Raw genomic sequence first — 23034 nt, 5'->3', positions numbered from 1 at the left:
CCAGGCCAAATGGGTATTTTTTTTTTAGTTCTTATTTCATGCACGCGACTGCCTTCCAATCAGGCTTTAAACAGAAATCTCTGTTCCTTTAAGGGGCCCAAGGCTAACCCTCGCTCCTTTAGTTAATACCCCTCAGGCATGGGACCAATAACCAGACTTAAATCATTCTTAAGTCTCTGTGTCTTCAGTTTACATGCTGTTTGCTCTGACTTTAAATTTCCCTGTTATTTCTGGCAACTAGAGATTTCCTTTTATATTTATAAATATCATCAATGAATTAAATTTTTATTATACTGATTTTATATATTAAATATTTCTTTTTAAAAAAATTATTAATTTATTTATTTTACTTTACAAAATTGCATTGTTTTTGCCATACATTGACTTGAATATTCCTGATTTTGTAGCCAGAGGGGATCTAAATCGGTACAGTCCTCCACACTGCCAGAATTGAAACTTGAGATAAATGTTTTAGATCCGAATAAGAAGATTTATGTGACCACTTTTGAACATCTTATTATCCAGTGTCAGATCTCATTTCATAAATCTATTTGATTCATTGTGTCAAGCATTAAATTATTTTCAATTGGAAGAAAAAGAAATTTTTACTTACACTCAAGTCTCAGAAGGAAATATACATGCAATCTGAACCAGAGATCAAAAGACCATGTAATGAAAAAATCACATTTAATTGTACAAAAAGGTCTTTGATAACTGACACGTCTATCTGTGTCTATATGGATGAATATATATGCATATATAGATATACACACACACATATATACACATATGTTGCTGTTGATTAGTAGTTAAGTTTTGCGACCCCATGGACTGTAGCTGGCCAGGCTCCTCTGTCCCTAGGATTCCCCAAGCAATAATATTGGAATGGGTTGCCATTTCCTTTTCTAAGGGATCTTCCCAACCCAAGGAGTGAACCCGCATCTCCTACCTTAGCAGGCGAATTCTTTACCACTGAGCCACCAGGGAAGCCCATACTCACATATACATACATGTGTATATAAAATATATTACGGTATATTTATAACAGAGAAGTGGTTTTGAAATGGACTCTTTATCTATTAGAGGTTCCACAGACAGGGTTCAGTGACAACATGATTTTGAACAAACAAGATTCCTAGGGGCTCTGGGTTTACCAATTCTACTTCAACCAGAATATTTTGCTTTTATCTCACTTCCATTTGGTATTTTCAGTACTGCTGCACTGAAGAAAAGAGTTCTCTTCCAGAAAGAAAGTTAAACTGCAATAGAACTTTTATTTATGAATGTGTGTATGAATATATTAATATTTATATTGAAGGTATATATTCATAATCATATAAGCACATATCTTGTGTTGGGGAGAAGAGATTGAGCCCTGGGAAAATGAATCCAATTCACTCAGTTAAAAGAGAAAGACATGGAAATAGCCAGGGTGTCATATAACTTTAAGGACACAATTTATGTGAATTACTGTACACCTTAAAATCAGTAAGATAACAAAAGCAGATTCCTAGATCATGGCTACTCTAGTTCAGTTTGTGATGACTATGACCAGGGGATGGAGGATTGGGAATATGCATATTTATAAAAGCCCCAGGTAATTAAAAAATTTTTTATTGGAGGATAATTGCTTTACAATATTGTGCTGGTTTCTGCCATACATCAACATGAGTCAGCCACAGGTACACATATACCCCCTCCCTCTTGAATCTCTGGTCCCATCTCCCAACCCCATCCTACTCCTCTAGATTGTCACAGAGCACTGGGCTGAGCTCCCTGCGTCACACAGCAGATTCCTACTAGCTAGCTATTGCACGCATGGTAATGCATATGCTTCCATGCTGCTCTCTCAATTCCCCTACTATCTCCTTCCCACACGGTACGCAAGTCTCTTCTCTGTCTGTGTCTCCACTGATGCCCCTACCCTACAAACAGATTCATCAGTACCATCTTTCTAGAGTCCACACACATGCGTTGCTGCTGCTAGTGCTAAGTCACTTCGGTCCTGTCCGACTCTTTGTGACCCTGAGGACTGTAGCCTGCCAGGCTCCTCTGTCCATGGAGTTCTCCAGGCAAGGACACTGGGGTGGGTTGCCGTGCCGTCCTCCAGGGGATCTTCTCAACCCAGGGACTGAACCCTTATGAACCCTTATCTCTTATTTCTCTTGCACTGGCAGGCAGGTTCTTCACCACTAACCCAACCGGAAATACAATATTTGTCTTTCTCTTTCTGACTTACTTCACTCTGTACAAAAGGCTCTAGGTTCATCCAACTCATTAGGACTAACTCATATGTGTTCTTTTTTTAATAGCAGAGTAAAGGTCCATCTAGTCAAGGCTATGGTTTTTCCAGCAGTCATGTATGGATGTGAGAGTTGGACTATAAAGAAAGCTGAGCACCGAAGAATTGACGCTTTTGAACTGTGGTGTTGGAGAAGACTCTTGAGAATCCCTTGGACTGCAAGGAGATCCAACCAGTCCATCCTAAAGGAGATCAGTCCTGGGTGTTCATTGGAAGGACTGATGTTGAAGCTGAAACTCCAATACTTTGGCCACCTGATGCGAAGAGCTGACTCATTTGAAAATACCCTGATGCTGGGAAAAATTGAAGGTGGGAGAAGAAGGGGACGACAGAGGATGAAATGGTTGGATGGCATCACCGACTCAATGGACATGAGTTTGGGTAGACTCTGGGAATTGGTGATGGACAGGGAGGCCCGGTGTGCTGTAGTCCTTGGGGTCACAAAGGGTCGGACACCACTGAGCAACTGAACTGAGTTGAATATTCCTTTGTGTCTATACATACATACATCACAATTTCTGTATCCAGTTTTCTGTCGGACATCTAGGTTGCTTCCAAGTCCTAGCTATTGTAAAGAGTGCTTCAATAAACACTGGGGTACACGCATCTCTTTCAATTAGGTTCTCTCAGGGTATGGTGGCTCAGTGGAAAAAAATCTGCCTGCAATGCAGGAGACACAGGAGATGCGGGTTCAATCCCTAGGTTGGGAAGATCCCCTGGAGGAGGGCATGGTAACCCACGCCAGTATTCCTGCCAGGAAAATCCCAAGGACAGAGGAGCCTGGCAGGCTACAGTCCATGGGGTCACAAAGAGTCGGACACGACTGAGTGACTAGGCACATGCCCAGTAGAGGGATTGTTAGACCCAGGTAATTTTGAAGCATTTGGTCCTTGAAGGAAGGTTGACAATGCCTTTTGCAGCAGCGTTTTTGTTTGTTTGTTTGGGCTTTTTTGTTTTGCTTTGTTTTCCTTTTTTTTTAAACTATACCACAGTTTGTGGGACCTTAGTTCCCTGACCGGAGATGGAACCTGTGCCCTCTGCAGTGGAAATGCAGAGTCCTACCCACTGGACTGCCAGAGAATTCCCTCTAGTAGGCTTTTCTGCAGCTCCTGCTTAAGGAAGTATCTGGTCAAAGGTCAGTAACCTACTGCATCACCATAACTTTCTATCTTCCTAATATGTCTAAAGAGTGGGAAGAAAAGTAAACTCAATTTTTCTCTTAAATCACCTTTTTATATTAAAGTAAAAAATTCCCTATTGATTCCAGAGAAGCTATTTTAAGGGAGGAAGCATGTCAGTGTGCTACAAATTTGTCTATATTTTGACACATCTGCCCAAACCAAGAAGCTCAGAGGTGAATTTTAATTCTGCATTTTAGTTAATACCCATAATTACAGAAAAATCTGTTTAATACTCCATTATGTATCACAGTAAGACATGCACAGATGAATGCACTATATTGAAATGAATGGTCAAATCTTCAGCCTCAAATTTTTCCCTATAAATAGATGAAAAAGGGAAGAATTATTGGTCAAGACCATTAACCACTTGCACATTTTGTTGGAATCACCAACGGTTAATTATGACCTTGCTGGTGGAGCTAAAAGTATAATTAATCATTCAAGCAATTGTTACTTCTAAAAATTACAGCTTCAAAGAGAGAGGCCTGACAAAGCTAAAAGTCTTAATTTTCATACAGAGTTCTCTATGTGAAAGTGGGATTGTGTCAATACTTAGGCACTACTATTATTTCAAGTAAGAGCTACATGTGATTAGTATAACATGGTACAATGGTTTAGCAAGGCAGAGTCAAATTAAGCCAGAAAAGACTAAAATTATGCAAAACAAAAAAATGACAAAAAGAAGGACAAAATCATGGAGAATATATTCATAATTTAGATTGAAAGAAATGTTCATTTCCCTAGGACAGGGAAGGATATCTACAAACATAGCCCCAACAAATAAATGTCCATCTGGTATAAACAGACAAGAAATAGATATAGTGGAAAATGTTAGTCTCACTGATAATTGCAGAGGTAATTAAAACCACTAGGAAGGAATTCCACTTTTCCATTAAATGAGGAAATTCGATAAACATGACAGAATTCAGCCCTGGCAGGACTTAGAAGAGATGAGTTACACGTTTCTTGGGGTGTTCTGGCAGTCTGTCGAGTCACGAATCATGAAATCATGAAAGTGATCAGGCCCCCTTCACCAGCCCTATACCTGTGGGTAAGATACACTAACAAGGGGCCTTGAAAGGAGGAGTAACTCTTGGTGCAAAGATGGCTAGCACCACCCCAACATACATTAGTGCTGAAACTTGGAAATTGCCTGTATGCCTAATTATTCCGAAAGAGCTAGAAAAGTGGTAAGTTAACATGATGCATGCTTAGTTACACAGTCATGCTGAACTCTTTGGGACCCCATGGACTGCAGCCCACCAGGTTCCGTCCATGGGATTTCCTAGCCAAGAATACTGGAGTGGATTGCTATTTCCTTCTGCAGGGGATCTTCCTGACCCAGGGACCAAACCCACATTTTCCACATTGGTAAGCAGATTCTTTACCCGCTGAGTCATCAGGGAAGTCTAAGTTAACACTGTAGGATAAACATATATTACCATTAGGAGACACCCAATACAAAGAACTCATAGGAATATAGGAAGATGAAAAAGGAAAAAATGATGCATATATGCACCTAGAGGCAAACTGTTGAATTATTTTTGTATGGCAGGATGGTGAAAGTTTCAGAGATGAAAATATTTGATTTTCAGAACAGAGTTTCTCAAATGTAATGTGCAAAAGTGATCAGTGGAGCCTGTTAAACCTGAGGGGGGGTGGTGTCTGGAATGTGGGTTCAGGAATCTGCATTAAAATAAAAAACCTTCAGGTAATTATCTGTGAAAGACACTTTGATAAACATTTATTTAGTGATCTGGGTGTTGGGAGTATTTCTGATTCCTTTTTGTATCCATATTTTTACATATACATGATAAAATATTAACAGGTACATTTCAAGCATCCTGTAGGCTCATCTTATCAATAATGAATATGCCCAGAGGCATGTTTGGGAGACTAACAAATTTCGTCGATGTATGTATAGCACACAGATTCCCCCATAAAATGAAAATGTTTTAAGTGGAGAACAAAATCCAGTTGAGATGCAGGCTGCTGGGCAGTAAACTAGGCTCAATTGATAGTGGAGCACTCTGTCCCCACCACCCACCATTCAAACCCTGTGTCAGGAAAATCACTAAGTGTCTCAGAACACTCACTACCTGGCTCAACACTTTTTTTCTTAAATTCGAGTGTAATTGCTTTACAATGTCGTACTGGTTTCTGCTGTCCAGTGAAGTGAATCGGCTATATGCATACATATGTTTCCTCCCCGCTGAGCCTCTGTCCCTCCCCCACATCCTAGGCCCTAGGTCATCACAGAGCACGGAGCTGAGTTCCCTATTCTATACAGCAGGTTCCCAGTAGCGAGCTATCTTACACACAGTAGTGCACCTAAGTCACACTTAATCTCCCAATTCATCTCACCCTCCCCTCACCGTGTCCACCTGTCTGGCCTCCATGTTTACATCTCTATTCCTGCCCTGGAACTAGGTTCATCTGTACCATTTTTCTAGATTCCACACATGTGCACTAATATATGATGTTTGTTTTTCTCTTCCTGACTTACTTCACTCTGTTTGATAGACTCTAGGTCCCTCCATATCTCTATAAATGACCCAATTTCATTCCTTGTTATGAGTGATATTCCAGTTTATATGTGTACCATAACTTCTTTTAGAAGCAGTTGACTCATAGCCACTCCCTCCTCTTCGATACATTTCCCTCATTTAACTTGCAAGACACCACACCCTCTCGGCTAGCCTCCAATCACACTACCCTCTCGGCTAGCCTCCAATCACACTACCGGTTCCTTTTCTTCTTTGCTGTTCTCTGTGACTCCTCACTCGCTCCACAGGCTTCTCCTCATTTCTATCTATACTGATTCCCTGGGTGATCTCAACAGTCTGTGGCCTTAAATATCATCTAAATGGCAGGGTCTCACACATGGACCTCCCTCCAAGCACTGAGTGTCCATACCCCACTGCTTACTTAACAGCTCCATTGAAATTACTTCCCCCTTTTCCACTTGCCCTCTCAACATTTCCCTCCAGCCACATCTAGTGAAAGTGAAGTGAAGTCGCTCAGTCGTGTCTGACTTAGCGACCCCATGGACTGCAGCCTACCAGGCTCCTCCACCCATGGGATTTTCCAGGCAAGAGTACTGGAGTGGGTTGCCATTGCCTTCTCCACCTTCATGCTATTGCTCAAAATATATTGCCTCCTACTCTAGAGTGCTTGCAGTAGCTGTTCCCTCCATCTGGAATGACTTTCCCTTTGTTACATATCTACATGGTATTTCCATCACTCGCCACAGTCTTTGTTTACATGTTGTCTTCAAAACAAGATGATCACCTTTTCAAAATTGTACTGACCCACAGCTACCTCCAGTAGCCCAATCCTTCTCAACCTTCCCTATCACCTTCTAACATAAAATACTGTATATTTATTATCTTTACCTTGTTTTCAGTTTCCCCACACTAGACTGTAAGCTACACAAGGTCAGGGAATTGTTGTTGTTCTCTCCTGTCCACGATATATCACAAGCACCAAGATAATGCCTGGCATATGTTATCACTGCATAAATATATTTGTTGAATGGCTGAAATTTTAAGTATCAAAACCACTTAAGGTTCTACTGAACACAGTAATTTCATATCATGATATCACCGTCACTCAGAAAGGCACAGTTTCCGGTTGTCTCCTTCTCCAATTCAATTGTACATATAATCTAGTACACTAGTATATTAGCCATAGAAACTTGGAGAAATAGGAAGAAACTGCACACCTAACTCAAGATGTAGTCTACGTGTGTACTCAGTTGCATCCAACTCTTAGCTACCCCATGGACTATAGTCTGCCACGTTACTCTGACCATGGAATTTTTCAGGTAAGAATATTGGAGTGGGTTGCCATTTCCTGCTAAAATGTAGTCTAAATAGAGAGAATCACTGCTTCTGGGAGGCAAAGTATTAGATCCTTTCTTTAAAGGACTTGGCATAGAATCATTCATACACCTCAAGGGTCTTTTCTCTCTTAGCGATGCCTCACCGGGCCCCCTAACCAAGATTGCTTAAAGTTTTTATCAGCTCTGAATCTTAGGCACCCCAGTTATATATATCATAAGGTAGAAACGATAAGAAGCTGGAAAAACATCTTTGTCTACAACTCTAATTCCTCCCATTCTTCCTACTTATCTTGGCTTCACAACACATACACAATTTTGTTGCATTAAATTGTCTACTTCCCTTTCTTCTCTGCTAATCTGTCTCCTTGAGAGCAGGGATCGTTGCCAAACCCCTGGTACCTACACAGTGCCTGGCAGCACAGGGTGATTGCTCAGTTAACGTTCACAGAATCAATGACTGACTCAGAGTTTCTTAAGGTAAAAGATGCATTCCACAGACTTAATTACAGTATTAATTCATACAGCTTAGAGCTAATGAAAGTATTAGTAAATCACCATAAGTGTGTAATTATGCAAATATACATGATCCCATAGTTTTGTTTCTTTGTTAACCAGAAAAGCAGCACCTTGACTTCAGCTGTTTATTCATCATCAAAACAGTCCTGGAAGAAAAGCAGTAAAAATCCAGAATTCCAGTAGAGGACATTTAGAGTGGTAATAAAAGACCTGGATTAGGTTTGAGTCATGAGCCAGCACAGTTGTGTAACTTTGGACAAATGCCTATTAACTTTCTGAACCTCAGTTTTCATACCTGTGAAATGGGACTACTGTTTCTGTTTACCTTCAGAATATTATTGTTAAGGACAAATGAGATTAAGTCTGGTAAAACTTCTTTGACATATAAAAATAATTAACTTGCACATTCACGTTCTATTTTTGCTTTTCAGTCACTTAGAAAAAAATTAAGGGGTTTTCCTGGGGTCCAGTGGTTAAGACTCTGCCCTCCCAATGTAGAGGGCACAGGTTCAGTCCTTTGTCGGAGACCTAAGATCCTGCATGGCTTATGGCAAGGCCAAAAAAAAAAAAAAAAATTAAAAAATTGTTTTTTAAAAAAGAAAAAAATAACTATCTGAAAAACTATGATATATTTATAGTTCATACTTATATCTAAGGCATATATAAATTACTAACAGCTCTTCAGAAAAGGAAGACAATGGGATCTATAACATATGCCTTTCCTGTTTGCCCCAATCATCCTTTAATCAATAACTCTAAAGATGATTAAGCTTTAACATTTTCCTTCACAGCTTCCCTTTTCACCTAGATTGGTTAATGGAGCTAGAATTAATGTGGAGCTTGGCTTGAAGAATGCCCAAGTCCAATCATCACTAGTTTTGACATTTTTTTCAAATCCTGAACAAATGTAGCAATTCCCTAACCAGGCAGTGCTGTCAAGGAAAGGTAAGCAAATCTGTTCCCTAACGTTTTCTATATAAAATATAGGAACTCATTTTCAGGCCTCATACTACAAGCAGTATCTCTCTTTTTTATTTGATTCCACAGTCCTCGTTAGCTATTTTTACATCTCTCACCATTTTCCTATCTCAGCAACAAATAAGCAAAAAAAAAAAAAAATCTAATGAGGTCACTGGAGAATTTACTACTCACGGGGCAATTTTAACACTCTCCAAACAAACAAACAAAATCACTGTCCAACACAAGTGTATACTGGCTTGTACAAAAATGCCCAGGACGCAAAATACAATGACAACATTTAGGTAAATTTTTAAAAAACAAACAAACAACAACAAATGATTCAATGCATGAAGACAATGACCACAGCAGCCAGATATAATTTTCTAACAAAAATATATTGACTTAAAACTGCGTCCCAAAAGTTTATCCTGTGAAATTTAAAACACAAACAAAAACCAACTTGGGGCCAAAGTCACTTGCTTACCTGACTGATGTCACTTGTCCAGGCAGCTTTTTCCTGGCGGGAAGGTGCTAACAAGACCACAGTGAAAGGGGCAGCATCAGGAGGCTCCACCACTATTTTGAAGTCCAAGTGTCCAAACACTTGTCCAGAACCTTTGGCTTCAACACACGTAAACCAAACAATCAGATGTGAATACAAAAATATGAGTGCTAACTGCTTTCTCAAGGCCCTAGTAATACAACCAATGTGCATTTAAGTCCAGAATCTCCTTTTAATGATACACTACTTCTCAAGCATGGGGACAGCTTTGTTAAACTCATAAGCAGATGAAAAAGCTGAGATCAGTGGGTTGCTCAAGACTAGGGTCCTGCTCTTCTTATCAATTCATGGCTTTTTAAAAATTTAAATTACAGAATTCCAACATTCTAATTCAATTACTTTCTTCTCTGCTGCTGCAAAGTCACTATCAAGAGACAAATTCAGTAAAATGTAAATTTCCAAAGATGGCTTAACTGGGGTCACAGGTTAAATGGTTCAACAGAATTTTTCATATATAAATGAATTCAGGGAATTTATTCTTAATATCTTTCCTGTCTCCTGAAGCAGCTCTTCTTAGCTATCAACAAATAAAAACCATAGGACTATTTAATGCTAATATAATTCTAAGTGACAGAATGTGACTTACAGTCATCATCGCTCGCATCAGGCTCCTCGACCAAGGTACATTCTATTAGAGACAGAACTCCACCTGTCTGGAAACAGACCAATTTTTCATTAAGAGGCTGAGAGTCTTGCATAGGTTGGGAAGCTGTGATTTGTAAACCTTATATTCAAACTGCCACAGAAGAAACAGCAAGTCAGTCTTGAAACTAATTTTTCATAGAGCCCAAAGTTAAATTAAATGTGTAAAAGTAATTGAACTCATTGAGTTCATGATTCTTCCCCACCATCTGACTCTCACTCCCAAAATCTGTAAAATTTAACGGGTCGGTCTATGGGAGATTATATGGCACCTCAGAGGCCCCACAGAGTGAATGCAGCGCAGCAAAGGGTAGAACTCTACAACCAGTAAGTGACTTAAGCAGAGAACTCTGCTGTTGTGATGCTGGATAACATTTTCAGGCATTAATAACAGAAGGTACAGATAGGCAAACTTTTCCTGTAAAGGGCCGGCTAGTAAATGGTTTTGCCTTTGCAAGCCATATGATCTCTATCACCACTGCTTAAATTTGCCATTTTAAAAAGCATGAAAACAGCCAGGTACAATAGGAAGGACAAGAGTTGTGGCTGTGTTCCAATAAAACTTTATTATTAAAAAGAGGCAGCAAGCTGTGGGCCGTAGTTTTCTCACTCTTGGTACTGAGTAAGATAAAATCGCATTTAGTGAATATTACACAATCAGTACAATGCAGTCATTTGACAAGATTTTTGAGCTCAGTCAACAACTAGTAATTTTGTCCAGGTCATGATTTTAATTGCCCTACTTCATGGCAATTGCACTTAAATTTCTATTACTTTGGATTTAACTGACAACAAAGTAAATGTCAAGGTTGGCAACTGTATATTACCTCACCATGATATTGTAATAATCTATTTTATGACAGCAGGCATGGGAAAGTCATAATTAAATTAACCTCAATGCCTCTTAAGTGCACAGAACATAAATGGAATATGTAAAACCAGTACCTTGAGCAGATGCAGCTTTCCTCCTGAACTTCTTGTACAAATTAAAAAGTGTTTTGTAAACAAGAAGCACTGTCTTTCTCCTTCCTTTTTCAAAGACAATGAACCCAGGCGAACTTTACTAAGTTTCCCTCTCTCAACGGAAGGTACTTGAATAAGAGAACCTGGTGATCACAAAAGTGAAGAACACACAGTAATTAAAATTCTGTCAAGTGAGAGCAGTTCCTGATGCAAAAACACTAGGACCTGTTTCCCAAGATATCAAGGAATTATTTTGATGCACCATTGGAACAAGCAAATCCCCTGCACTTTGATCAGAAGAAGCAATGCGTTGCTATGCTTTAAGAGTCACACCAATTCTTACTATTTTTGTAGAACACTTTAGATTTGATTATTTATATATAAGCTGGAAAATAAGTCTAAAACAAAGCCATGCTGAATTCAAAGAACGAGACATTTCTGCCTTCTGTCCTTCATAATCTGATCTTTACCAATTTATTTACATAAGAATAGGGTACATATTATATAATTACATATAGTAATAAAACAACATAATAAAAAGCAAGTCAAATTTGTTTTTCCTAAAGCAATGAAGGTAGATAAATAGCATTAATATAGCCTACTTTGTATTTAAAAACATGATGCACAATTATAACGTACATTTTTAAATGTACATTATAAAAATACACAGATTATACAATTCAACACAATTTAGTGAAGGGCTGTTTTTAAAGGGCAGTTATTTCAGGTTACATTTAAATTATATGTGATAAAAATTCTTTGTGAAATCTACATGGAAAAGAAACCACATAAATTCTATATGCAGAACACTCCTGTGAGGGAAACTATCCTCCATTCAAGAAGCTAAGGACAGATTTTATATCATTTCCCTCTAATTATGACCTCCTGCTCTCCTCAAAAGGAAATTCTAATTTAAATATCGACCAAAAAACACTAAGAAAGATGCTTGCAAATACATTGCCTCTGACTTCTGAAATGCTCTGAGCCAGTACTATTTCTTTTTTTTATATTTGATTTTACTATTTCTACTATTTCTGTAATTCACCACCTACCCCAAATGTAGCTTTACAAAGGCTCCTATCAGCCTCATAAGAATTATTAAATGAATATTCATCACTTAATTATGAACAGTAGTCATCACTACGAGATGAGACTGTAGGCAACTTTATTTTCCTCTTCATTTCCTAGGTTTCCTGATTGGTTTTTTTAAATTGTGTTTTTGGAATATAAATCTATGATTGTGGGTCACAAAACACTTACATTAACATACGACTATTCCAAACAGTACCTACCTTTACAGAGATCTAAGGATGTGCAGGAGGTAAAAAAACAAAACAAAACAAATTTCTATGGGTCCCTGAATGCCACCCATTCAGGTGAGTGTTTAAGTGGGCTGCCTGACAAAGGCACAGTCATCATCTATTTGGTGCCTAAAGAATAACACAGAGGTAGTCCTGGGGGAGGGCATGGGACTGGGGAACGGGGGTGGGAAAGGGCTTGGTTCCAGTAATAGGAACGGGCAACAAGGAAGAGAGGTAGGTGGGAGCAAACTGGCAGAGAGCACAGGGAGCAAGTGATCAAATACGAGGAATACAGGAAAGGTGAAAAAGCAGCAGGCAGAATGCTTAGAGGAGTAAATGAGCAAGTAAAAGCCACAGAAGGATTGTACTCGTGAGAACCACTGGTGGAATCAAAGCCAGAGATCTTTCAGAGGACTTGGGTTATGCTGGCCAGGAGACGCCGGTGGATTCAGCAGCATAAAGACTGAAAGTCAGAAAGGGAATGGATGGGAAAAGACAGAAAGTTCTAGCTTTGCCATGGGCGGTCATGAGTCATCCAGACAGATGGGTTAGGGCCGAGCGGAAGACTGCAGCAGAGACAGGTGGACAAGTGGGCTTAAGGGTCGTTTTCAGAAAGGATATAATGGAGGCTAAGAAAACTGAATAATAATGTGCTCGTGGGTAAATGCTTCTACTATTTAATGATTTTGTAAGCTGGAAATTTTAAAATACACTGTTAACTCATGTATTAGTCATTATTGTGAATTTTGGCTTTGAAGTAAAAAACCAAATGTTTCCTTGGCAACTATACACTAATATGCCTAATCTATAACTGCTCATCTTGGATCCAAATAGGAGACTATATGCATTAGGTATGCATAGAAATCTGTACATCTGAATTAGAAGTGAACAATTTCAACACTGGTTTATACAATAATATTGAAAAAGATGTTAAGTGGGTTTTTTTCACATTTCATCTTATGTTTGACATGATGTTTCAACACAACTATGAGACTTGAAGATTCCTTTCTAGTTATTACAAATAAGTGAAATCATTAGTCTTAATGATCCTTTGCATTACCATCATCATCAGTCTATCTAATAACTGGGTTCAACTTATACAAAAACTTGTTTTTCAGTCACTAAATTCCCATGGTGTGGCATTCAAGACTGGCTAATACCCTTATTCTTATTCCATTCAGTAGTTAAAAAGACTGAAGAGCAATTTCCAGGTTATTGGATTAGGCATTTGAATAGGTATAACTATTTCCAGACCCCATGTTACAATTTCAAAGAACACTGATACATTGAAAGTACATGATTTTGAGTCTGGGAATGATTAAAGTACCAGAAAGTTTCATGTTTCATTCTCAACGCATTTAGCTTTAAATTCGGTCACTCTATTTACTTTTCCTGATTCTCCTTTCTACCAGACAACGATGATTATGTATAATGGATTTTGCACAAAATGTCAACTTACAGTGCCTTTATCTTCTAATAAATATTCATATATATTTCATGTTACTGAAAATAGAAACTTATTCCAAAATTTAGATTTTGGTTTTTAAAGTTTATGTCATAATCTCACTGACTCCAGTCGTTCTTATGAACATTTAATTTTCACAACAACCCTAAAAGACAGGTACTACTATTAACCCCACTTAAAAAGAGGAAGGAGCTTCCCTGGTGGCTCAGTGGTAAAGAATCTGCCTGCCAATGCAGGAGGTGCAGGTTCGATCCTTGGATCAGGAAAATCCCCTGGAAAAGAAAATGGCAACCCACTCCAGTATTCTTGCCTAGAAAACCCCATGGACAGAGAAGCCTAGTGGGCCCCAGGCCATGGGGTCACAAAAGAGACACGACATACTGACTAAACAACAAAGAAAGGAAACTGAGGCTAAAAGAAGTTAAGTAAATTGCCCAATATCACACAGCAAGGAAAGTGAGGAGACAGGATTTGATCTCCATGACGTAGCTTGCTATACTATTATTGCCTCAAACATGTACAACATTTGCTCAAGAAACTTTGAAAAGATTTTGAAAATGAATGACAATGTCAGACCGCTGCTATAACACAGTCCTTTGCATCATACACATCAACTATCTAGTAATTGGAATCAGTTTATAATAAAATAAGCTATTTCAATCAATAAATTCCCACGGATTGACATTCAAGATTGGCTATCACCCCTATTCAGAGGGGAGCTTTCAGACGACCTTATTTTTTCTAGTCCTCAGAATTAAAATTCATTTTGAGATTGAAAACACACATATATATGTATATAGGTTTGCACTCATGCATTGAAAGTATCTAGTAAAAGTAATAATTGTAGCAACCAAAGCAAAACAACACAAATGTTCCAAATTGACTGTAATTGGATTACTTTCTACTTTCAGATTGAGGCCTGATTTCTTTTTAAACCACCTTTATTGAATAATTCCCAAACAGACTAACCAAACCAAACAACACAGAAAAATCCTGCTGAAAGGCAAATCATTAATATCAGTGTCAATACAGCAATAACATCAGATATATTAATAGCTGACAAAAGCTCCTCAAACATGTGGTACAGAACAAGCAATAAATAAAACCTAGACATGAATCAAAGAGAGAGGTGGCTCATGATTGGTTTTTCTGATGCAAGGAAAGAAAAAATACGATTTCTTCACTGTATTCAACCTTCCAGCATTTTTCATCATAGATGCTTTTTCCAACTTAGAAATATATTAAACGTTTATGGGTAATAATAATACTCATCAATCCAAAGTCCTTTCAGAAATTGAATACCAGCTATAGAAACTTTTGTTTCCATTTTCACATATTACAAAGCTCAAGTCCTATAGTAAGTATTTTTTGGTGGACTCCAAACATAAGAAAAATACAAAACAAGACAGCTGACATTCAAAGCTGCAGTTCAACAAGCAATTCAATTTAACCCATTGTCCGTTTTCCAGGTATCTCTAATGGAAAGCATTGAACTAGGCAAGAGAGAATTCATAAATAGTGCCCTTCAGAGTTAGAGTAATTGTAAACACGTTGAAGAAGACGAGATGCACACACCAGGAGCAAAGGCGCTTGGAAATGAGGAGGAAGGTACACTCATTCACACTGGAGGGGAGAGGAAGGGAAGATGAGGAAATTTAAAAGGCTCTGATCTGAGCCTAGCAGGACAAAAGGACCTTCCACAGGCACAAGAAACATGGATGAGGGAATCCCTGGTCCCCAGGGGCCTACACACGTAAAGGCACAGAGGCAGACGATACCAGAAAGGCAGGAAGCCAATACAGGGACACAGTCTGTGAAGAGGAATGGAGGGGGAGTTAGGAAGGCCTGCTGTTGTCAGCGTTATAGTCCACTATTACTTAAAGAAAAATTAATACTTCAAGTCAAAAATGCGAAAGGTATCATATCCTGAAATATACTTCCAAACTTTAACATATGTGTGACTTCTCTCCTTGTAAATAAATAATGGAAAATAGAACAGCGTGCGTTAAATTTTTTAAGTGTTGTGTGCAAAAATTAATGTGTGCAGCACAAATAATGTCTTGTTTGATGAGGTAAAAAAAAATGTTTCAGGCAGCACATTTTGGTAGGCACTAGAAATGCAAATATCTTCAATTAATATTGGCACGTTAGAAACAGAAACCACATTAAAGGTTAATTCTAGTTCCAAATGTATATGCCACTCCTCCCCAAGTTCAAAATTATGACTGTGTGCAATGTACTGCCTGAAATCGACTCTGCGAGGGCATGTTCCCCTCCCCCAGGACACCTACACACTTGCAAAGAATTTCGAGTGTGGTTTACTTTGTGTAGTTTGTAATATCACAGAGGAATATGCACTGTCATAGCATAGCTTCTCTACAGTTTCCAGCATAAGTATCTTCCACTCTTCAAAGGCTTAATTTACTGGGTGATGCCCCCAAAGCACACCCCTCAAACGTGATACCTTGGCCATCGCCAAAATATGGCAGGGCAAGTTGAGACATTTCATCTAGCAACTGGAGTTACCAACTGAATCAAGTCATATCATGTGGGGCCGATCCGGAAGTGCTGATGAAAAATGGGAACAAGAGGCAGCTGTTTTCACTGCGGACATTGTCCGCTCTCCTATGGGAAAGGGCTTTGAGTGAGGCAAGTTTCTCTCGGGCCTTTGCCTGGATGTCGTCACCACCTGGCACTGCCACTCCAATCGGCCAGACCAATCTGTCCTCCTTGGAGCTGCAGAGAATGTCCGGTCCACTGAGGAGGAGGGTCCAGTCAGAATGCAATTTACTGTCCCACTCGTGCTTTACTATTATTGTGTTGCTGTTTTTCATGGCCCCTGAAAAGAAACAGCACAAAGGTGGGCCTCAACCACAGCCTCGGTCAAGGCCATGGGGACGTCCTGCACGAACAGCATCAATCAGACAGCTAAATCAAGCCTGCTCCACAATGCTTTCCTGGATCTGCCTGTGATAACATGACAGGTACAGAGACCACTTAGCTGGTGAGTCCGCTGAACAAGGACTTACCTTGGCGGATGAAAGTCTGGCTGGTGTCCAGCAAAATATCACAGCCCTCAACGATCATTCTTTCTATGGCAAGGTTCTTCCTTATGTTTTCGGTGTCACTCACTTCATCATGCATGACCCTGTCAAATACAATACAGGACCACAAAGAGAGGTCTTCTATTACCCCAGTAGATAAGCAACAGAGCTCCATCTGGGAAGCAAGGGTTTGACCTTATATCAGTTTAACTGGAGATGTAGGGTAAGTCACACTGGACTTCTAACCTTCATCAAGTCATGACTCAAAGCAAAGCAAGTGGAGTATTCTGGGACTGTTGCTTATAAATGCAACAGGAAAGCAACACATTATTTTATGAACTGCTTCTTTCATTGAAATTAGGATGCCTTTTCTTAGAGGTGGAGTAAACTAGAGACCTTTATACTATATATACTATTTATATTTGTTCCTTCTAAGTTAAAGGAACATAGCTGTAAAGAAATGCCTAAAACACTGAAAAGTCACTGATCAATCAAAAATATACATTCTCCAACTTCTTACCAAATATGAATATAAAAATGCAACTAACCACCTCCTATTATAATGAAAGAAATGTGAATCTTTTCAAACTTAAACCAAAATGTGTCTAATCTCAATTATATAAACTTGAATGACATAAAATCATTTTCAAAGATTTTATATATATACAATTATACTTATTATATAAATGTTATATATATATATACATACTTTTTTTTTGTTAAAATTAATGTGCGTGCTGATTGAGGACCATCTCAGAAGCTAGCATTTAATGTTCAGGGGAATCTGAGAAGCCGCTTACGTCTTGCTTCTTGTTCCCGTGGACATACACGTTCAGTTCAGTTCAGTTCAGTCGCATCCAACTCTTCTCGATCCCATGGACCGCAGCACGCCAGGCCACCCTGTCCATCACCAACTCCCAGAGTCTACATCAGGTCTTCACAAAAGACTAACATGCTGCTTTGCCATATCAAGCCTTTATTATAAATTCTTCACATACCTGGATAGTTCCTCTAGTTTGGATTTTGCAAACTCCAGACTTTTCCTCTCCACATGCTCATGGGGTGTATGAGCCAGGAGTTCATGAAGCGTGATGATATACCTGGGGATCTAGAAGCAAACCAAGGCCAGGGTGAGCAGGAGGGCCGGGTGAGTAACACGAGACCTTCTCTACTGTGCCATCACCACTTCTGAAGAGCTCATCTCTACTCTGACACGTCTGACTCTTCTACAAATATATTTTTTAAAATAGTTATTTATTTGGCTGTACTGGGTCCTAGTTGCACATTTGGGATCTAGTTCCCTAACCAGAGATCAAACCCAGGCCCCCTGCATTGGGAGTGCAGAGTCTAAGCCACTGGACCACTCAGTTTGAATATTAGGCTTCAAACCAATGTTTGAAGCCCCACAAACAAATATTTTTTAAAAATACATGGAGTATTACTCAGCCGTTAAAAAGAATTCATTTGAATCAGTTCTGTTGAGATGGATGAAACTGGAGCCGATTATACAGAGTGAAGTAAGCCAGAAAGAAAAACACCAATACAGTATACTAACACATATATATGGAATTTAGGAAGATGGCAATGACGACCCTGTATGCAAGACAGGGAAAGAGACACAGATGTGTATAACGGACTTTTGGACTCAGAGGGAGAGGGAGAGGGTGGGATGATTTGGGAGAATGCCATTCTAACATGTATACTATCATGTGAATTGAATCGCCAGTCTATGTCTGACGCAGGATGCAGCATGCTTGGGGCTGGTGCATGGGGATGACCCAGAAAGATGTTATGGGGAGGGAGGTGGGAGGGGGGTTCATGTTTGGGAATGCATGTAAGAATTAAAGATTTTAAAATTTAAAAATAAAAAAAAAAGAAAAAAAAATACATTTAAAATGAACTATGTTTCAAAGTTCACACACATGAAAACTTCACCAAGAACACATGAAGATAATAAGGTACAAAGAAACAACTGTTTTTTTAGATTTTTAATATAATCATATATTTCTCAATCATAATTTTTGAAAACTGGTTCATAGGGGAAAAGATACAGTTATCAGCAAGTCACTTGAGTCTGTATTTTAGATTTGTTTGTCTACAATTTTTTAATTGACTCTATTGCAATGTTCTCTTTAAGAATCAAAACGTGGGAAAAGATATGTTTACCCTTATTACATTCTGATCCTGCTTTACCTCAACTCATCCTTCTAGCAGTAAGCAGTATTGTTTAATTAGATCATTTATTTATACTTTTATTAATGAACAGCCTATCTATCTGAATTCTCTCAAAAGCAGAAACACTACCAACCCTGTGGAGGATTTAATACAATACAATGAAGAATTAACTCAAGTTAAATATGTTGATTTAACTCAACATGTTTTTTACTAGCTTATAAACAAAAACTTGTTAGAAAGCAGGGGCATTGGGTTTAATTTTAATAAAAACCTGCATAAACAATACCTACCATAATGCTGCCCAATATGGGTCAGGTTGAGAGTTTGAGGTTTGCATCCAATCCTCCAGCAAAACATAAGGATCATTTCCCCACTTTATGGACAAGGACACAAGGCATGAAAAGGTTCCATAACTTGCCCAAAGTGGCCTCACAGTCAACGGCAGAGCCAACCGTGAGCCCAGTTCTGACCAGTACACTAGTCTAGTGGGTGTCTCTGCAGGGACTGGGGTCTTACTCAGACTCTGAAAGGACCTCTAAGGATGAAGAAAGTAAAGCAGCTTCCCAAGACTCTGTGGGTAGCTCCTTTCATGCTGCCCTGAGGCATTGGCAGCTCTATCTACAAATCTGCTTTTCCTCTCTTGCCTTCACTGGGTCATTTGCTAATATTTACTGCATACCCAGATTACCCATGGGTACAGAGGGCAGTGCCCTAAGCGTAGACATCTATCAGCTGTTCATACTCTAGGATCATGTCCTAGAGACTGTCATCAAGTCAGGGTTTTGGAAGTGCAGTATCCTCAGTTATAGGAGGATGGGTCACAAGAGAACCCTTCCTCTGAAGCCCATGTGAGGAGGCTTTGTGCCTCTCTACCCCATAAACTTCTCACTAAGACAGCTGGTTGGGCCATTCCTCTTGGTAAAGGCTGCTGGGATAAGTATGCTTTCAAATATCCCTTTTGTACAATGCCATGACTGATAAAAGTTTGCCTCTAAGTTAGTAGTTCTACAAGAAAATCAAGGCAATCAATAGCTAAGGTACTCAATTTTTCATAACAAGTGGAGGGCAGGAGTGGGAGAGCCTGACTGCTTATAATGTTCTGAAAATCCACAAAACTAAGCTCAGTCAATAGCTTCATGATCCTCCCCCAATCATTAAATCTACTTTAGGAAGCTCTTTGGCTAAGTGTCAAGTGGATGGATTTGAAAGTAACTGGCCCGTCTCATTTTCTGGTGGAGAAACAAATAAGCCTGAAACTACCAAAAAGCAGGCGAAGGACTTCTGCAGAGAGAAATGGACAGTGCTCCAAAGAGCTCATCTGACATAGTCAAGAACTGATTATAAATCTCTCCCCTCAAAAGACCTTGGAGCTTCCCAGGTGGTAAAGAAAAAAAAAAAATCCACATGCAAATTTGGAGACATGGGAGATGTAAAAGACAAGGGTTTGATACGTGGGTTGGGCCAGAAAAATCCCCTGGAGTAGGAAATGGCAACCCACTCCAGTATTCTTTCCTGGAAAATTCCATGGACAGAGGAACCTGGTGGGCCACAGTCCATGGGGTTGCAAAGAGTCAGATAAGACTGAGCATGCATGCGTGTGCACACACACACACACACACACACACCCCACGGGGTCACAAAAAGTCAGATACGACTAAGTGCACACACACACACACCCCAAAACCCAAGGATCACAGTAAGGATTGTCTAGATGAATCATAATTCTTTCAATTATGAAATAATACTTCTCACCTTTAGACACTAATTAGGTTGCTCTTTAGTTACAGTAAATAGGTAAGTAAAGCAGCAAGTGGCTACTTCCTGGAGGACCTCTAACAGCACTGTCCTTGTCAGAAGCAGATTTCATGATTTGCTCATCTATGGACGTATGAGCCGCTGAAGACAATTCAAACAGTACTAGTCAAACCACTGTTTTTGCTAAATAAAAATTAAGTTAATGACTACCGTACTGTCTATAACAAATATCTTGATAACACAAACTTTCTTGTCTGATATTAATAGTCCAATTGAGGATAAATTCACTGCATCATCAATTAAGGATAAATTCACTATAATTCCTCCATGTTTCCATAGCTCAGCATAATTCACTCACAGTAACAATTGACTTACTCAACAAACAGCCCAGAAGAGGTGGAATATAACACTTCTCTAAATATACACAGGCTAAAAGTTTCCATTTACTTCTCTTCCTCCTTTGGCCCCCATATCAACTTTTGCCTCCTTATCTAGACTCGGCAGTGGCCTCTTGGCAGTACAAGCTAAGGTCACCTCTTCCACTCTTGATCTAAGGAAAAAAGCATCACACCCCAGTTTTATCCCAAGGTGTCCAGCTTACGCTGGAGCAAGACGGATGTGCAGAAGAACCACTGCTAATACAATTTATGCAGAGGGAAGGAGACCATCTGAGGGAGCAAACGCTTCAGGGCTCCTCAAGGAAAGGACCAAAAGGGAACAAGAAGTATAGAATGAACCTAGCAAGAAAAACCTTCAAGTTTCTAGAAAGGGCAGTTTTCTCCCAAGTGTTTCTACATGGTCTCTCCTAGGAAGAAGGCAGGAGGGAGAATAAGGCATTTGGGCAGCAATTCCAGTGTTTTCTGCTCTTGGTCTGTTCAAAATAGCTACAGAGAAGGAAAACAGTTTTGGAGAAGCAAATAAATAAGAGCAGAATTCAGCGCTCTTTCAATTTGCACATTTCTTGCAGCTGCACCAATTCTGGCTAAATTCTTTTAAGTTTGAGGCTTCTCCCAGTACCCGCTGGTCACCCTAGTGTTAAAGAAACAGACAATCTCAACATCTGACCCTTCAGCTTAATTCTAGGATCTGGAGTGAGGGATCTGAGACTCTTAGAAGGTTAGTTAGTTACCCAGCTCAAATTTCTAGTCTGGTCCCCCAGAGAGCCAAGGCTCTGGGAGATATTTAGAGCTCAACTGTCCCAATTTCAAACTTAAGAAACAGAAATTCAGATTGGTTCAGTTAAGTTTCCCAATGCTACGACTGAAGGAAGAACAGGACATGCTGCTGCTACTGCTAAGTCACTTCAGTCATGTCCGACTCCGTGCGACCCCATAGATGGCAGCCCACCAGGCTGCCCCGTCCCTGGGATTCTCCAGGCAAGAATACTGGAGTGGGCTGCCATTTCCTTCTCCAATGCATGAAAGTGAAAAGTGAAAGTGAAGTCGCTCAGTCATGTCTGACTCTTAGCGACCCCATGGACTACAGCCTACCAGTCTCCTCTGTCCATGGGATTTTCCAGGCAGGAGTACTGGAGTGGGGTGCCATTGCCTTCTCCTGCAGGACATGCAGGTCTGCTAAATACTCCCAATCCAATGGTCCCTTTTGGACATTATGGGAATTCAATCCCTGGGATCAATCAAAATGCCAACTTGTTGTTATTGGGCTTAAACTCCAGGAGGAGAAAAGAAGGTTAGAAGAAGACTATCTCAGCATTTTTAAGAAATCCAAAGGCCTTTCCAAGGCCCTACATTCAACTGTTTGGACACCTGACCTAAAATTCAAGTACAGTTCTTGCATCTTAAACCACTGAGAGACTCACAGCAAGGGAAATAATACTTGAAAAGGCATTCGTGGGCTTTCAGGAAGGGAGTGAGGTTCCTCTCTGAATGTTCCATGCATCTTTCACAACCCTACCTTTGTTTATCTACCTGAGTTGAGGGTTGCTAGGCAGACAGGGTTTAGAGAATTTAATCATAACCTAGAGCTAATTGCCAAAGATTCAAATAGAATCTCAGAACATTGAATAAAATTTTGTTTCACTGTAAACAAAATCTCAAATTATAATTTTGTATAAGGTTTTTAAAAAGCATTTTTTTCTTTGTAGTTTCTCTTATGGAATATTTGTTCAGAGAGGCAAAGAGTTAAACAATTCAGTTCTATGGTGAAGAAAAAACACAAGGGCATTACAAAGTTTCACTATACTTAAGTTGTTACACATGCATCCTTTTGGTTTTTTAAAATCTTACTAAACTTCTACAGTGACTTCCAGGATTTCAAGCGGGAATGACAAACTTTAAGACAAGCAATCACGAACCAGAGGAGCA

The 23034-nt window shown here is 39.4% G+C and overlaps 1 protein-coding gene across 1 annotated transcript in view; it reads right to left on the bottom strand.

Moving 5' to 3' along the window:
• RASGRF2 (Ras protein specific guanine nucleotide releasing factor 2) overlaps positions 1–23034 on the bottom strand; it is a 256645-nt gene that overhangs the window by 126455 nt on the left and 107156 nt on the right. The window contains exons 8-12 of the mRNA XM_027970489.3: positions 17779–17888; positions 16766–16884; positions 10953–11113; positions 9952–10018; positions 9288–9424 (exon numbers count right to left, since the gene is read on the bottom strand). Coding sequence (XP_027826290.2) covers positions 9288–9424; positions 9952–10018; positions 10953–11113; positions 16766–16884; positions 17779–17888 — 594 coding nt within the window. The remainder of the gene's footprint in view (positions 1–9287; positions 9425–9951; positions 10019–10952; positions 11114–16765; positions 16885–17778; positions 17889–23034) is intronic.

This window comes from Ovis aries, chromosome 5, assembly GCF_016772045.2.
Source record: "Ovis aries strain OAR_USU_Benz2616 breed Rambouillet chromosome 5, ARS-UI_Ramb_v3.0, whole genome shotgun sequence".
Classification (NCBI taxonomy): domain Eukaryota; kingdom Metazoa; phylum Chordata; class Mammalia; order Artiodactyla; family Bovidae; genus Ovis; species Ovis aries.
Note: the sequence above shows the minus strand (reverse complement) of the source record. Positions and strands in the feature narration are given on the sequence as shown.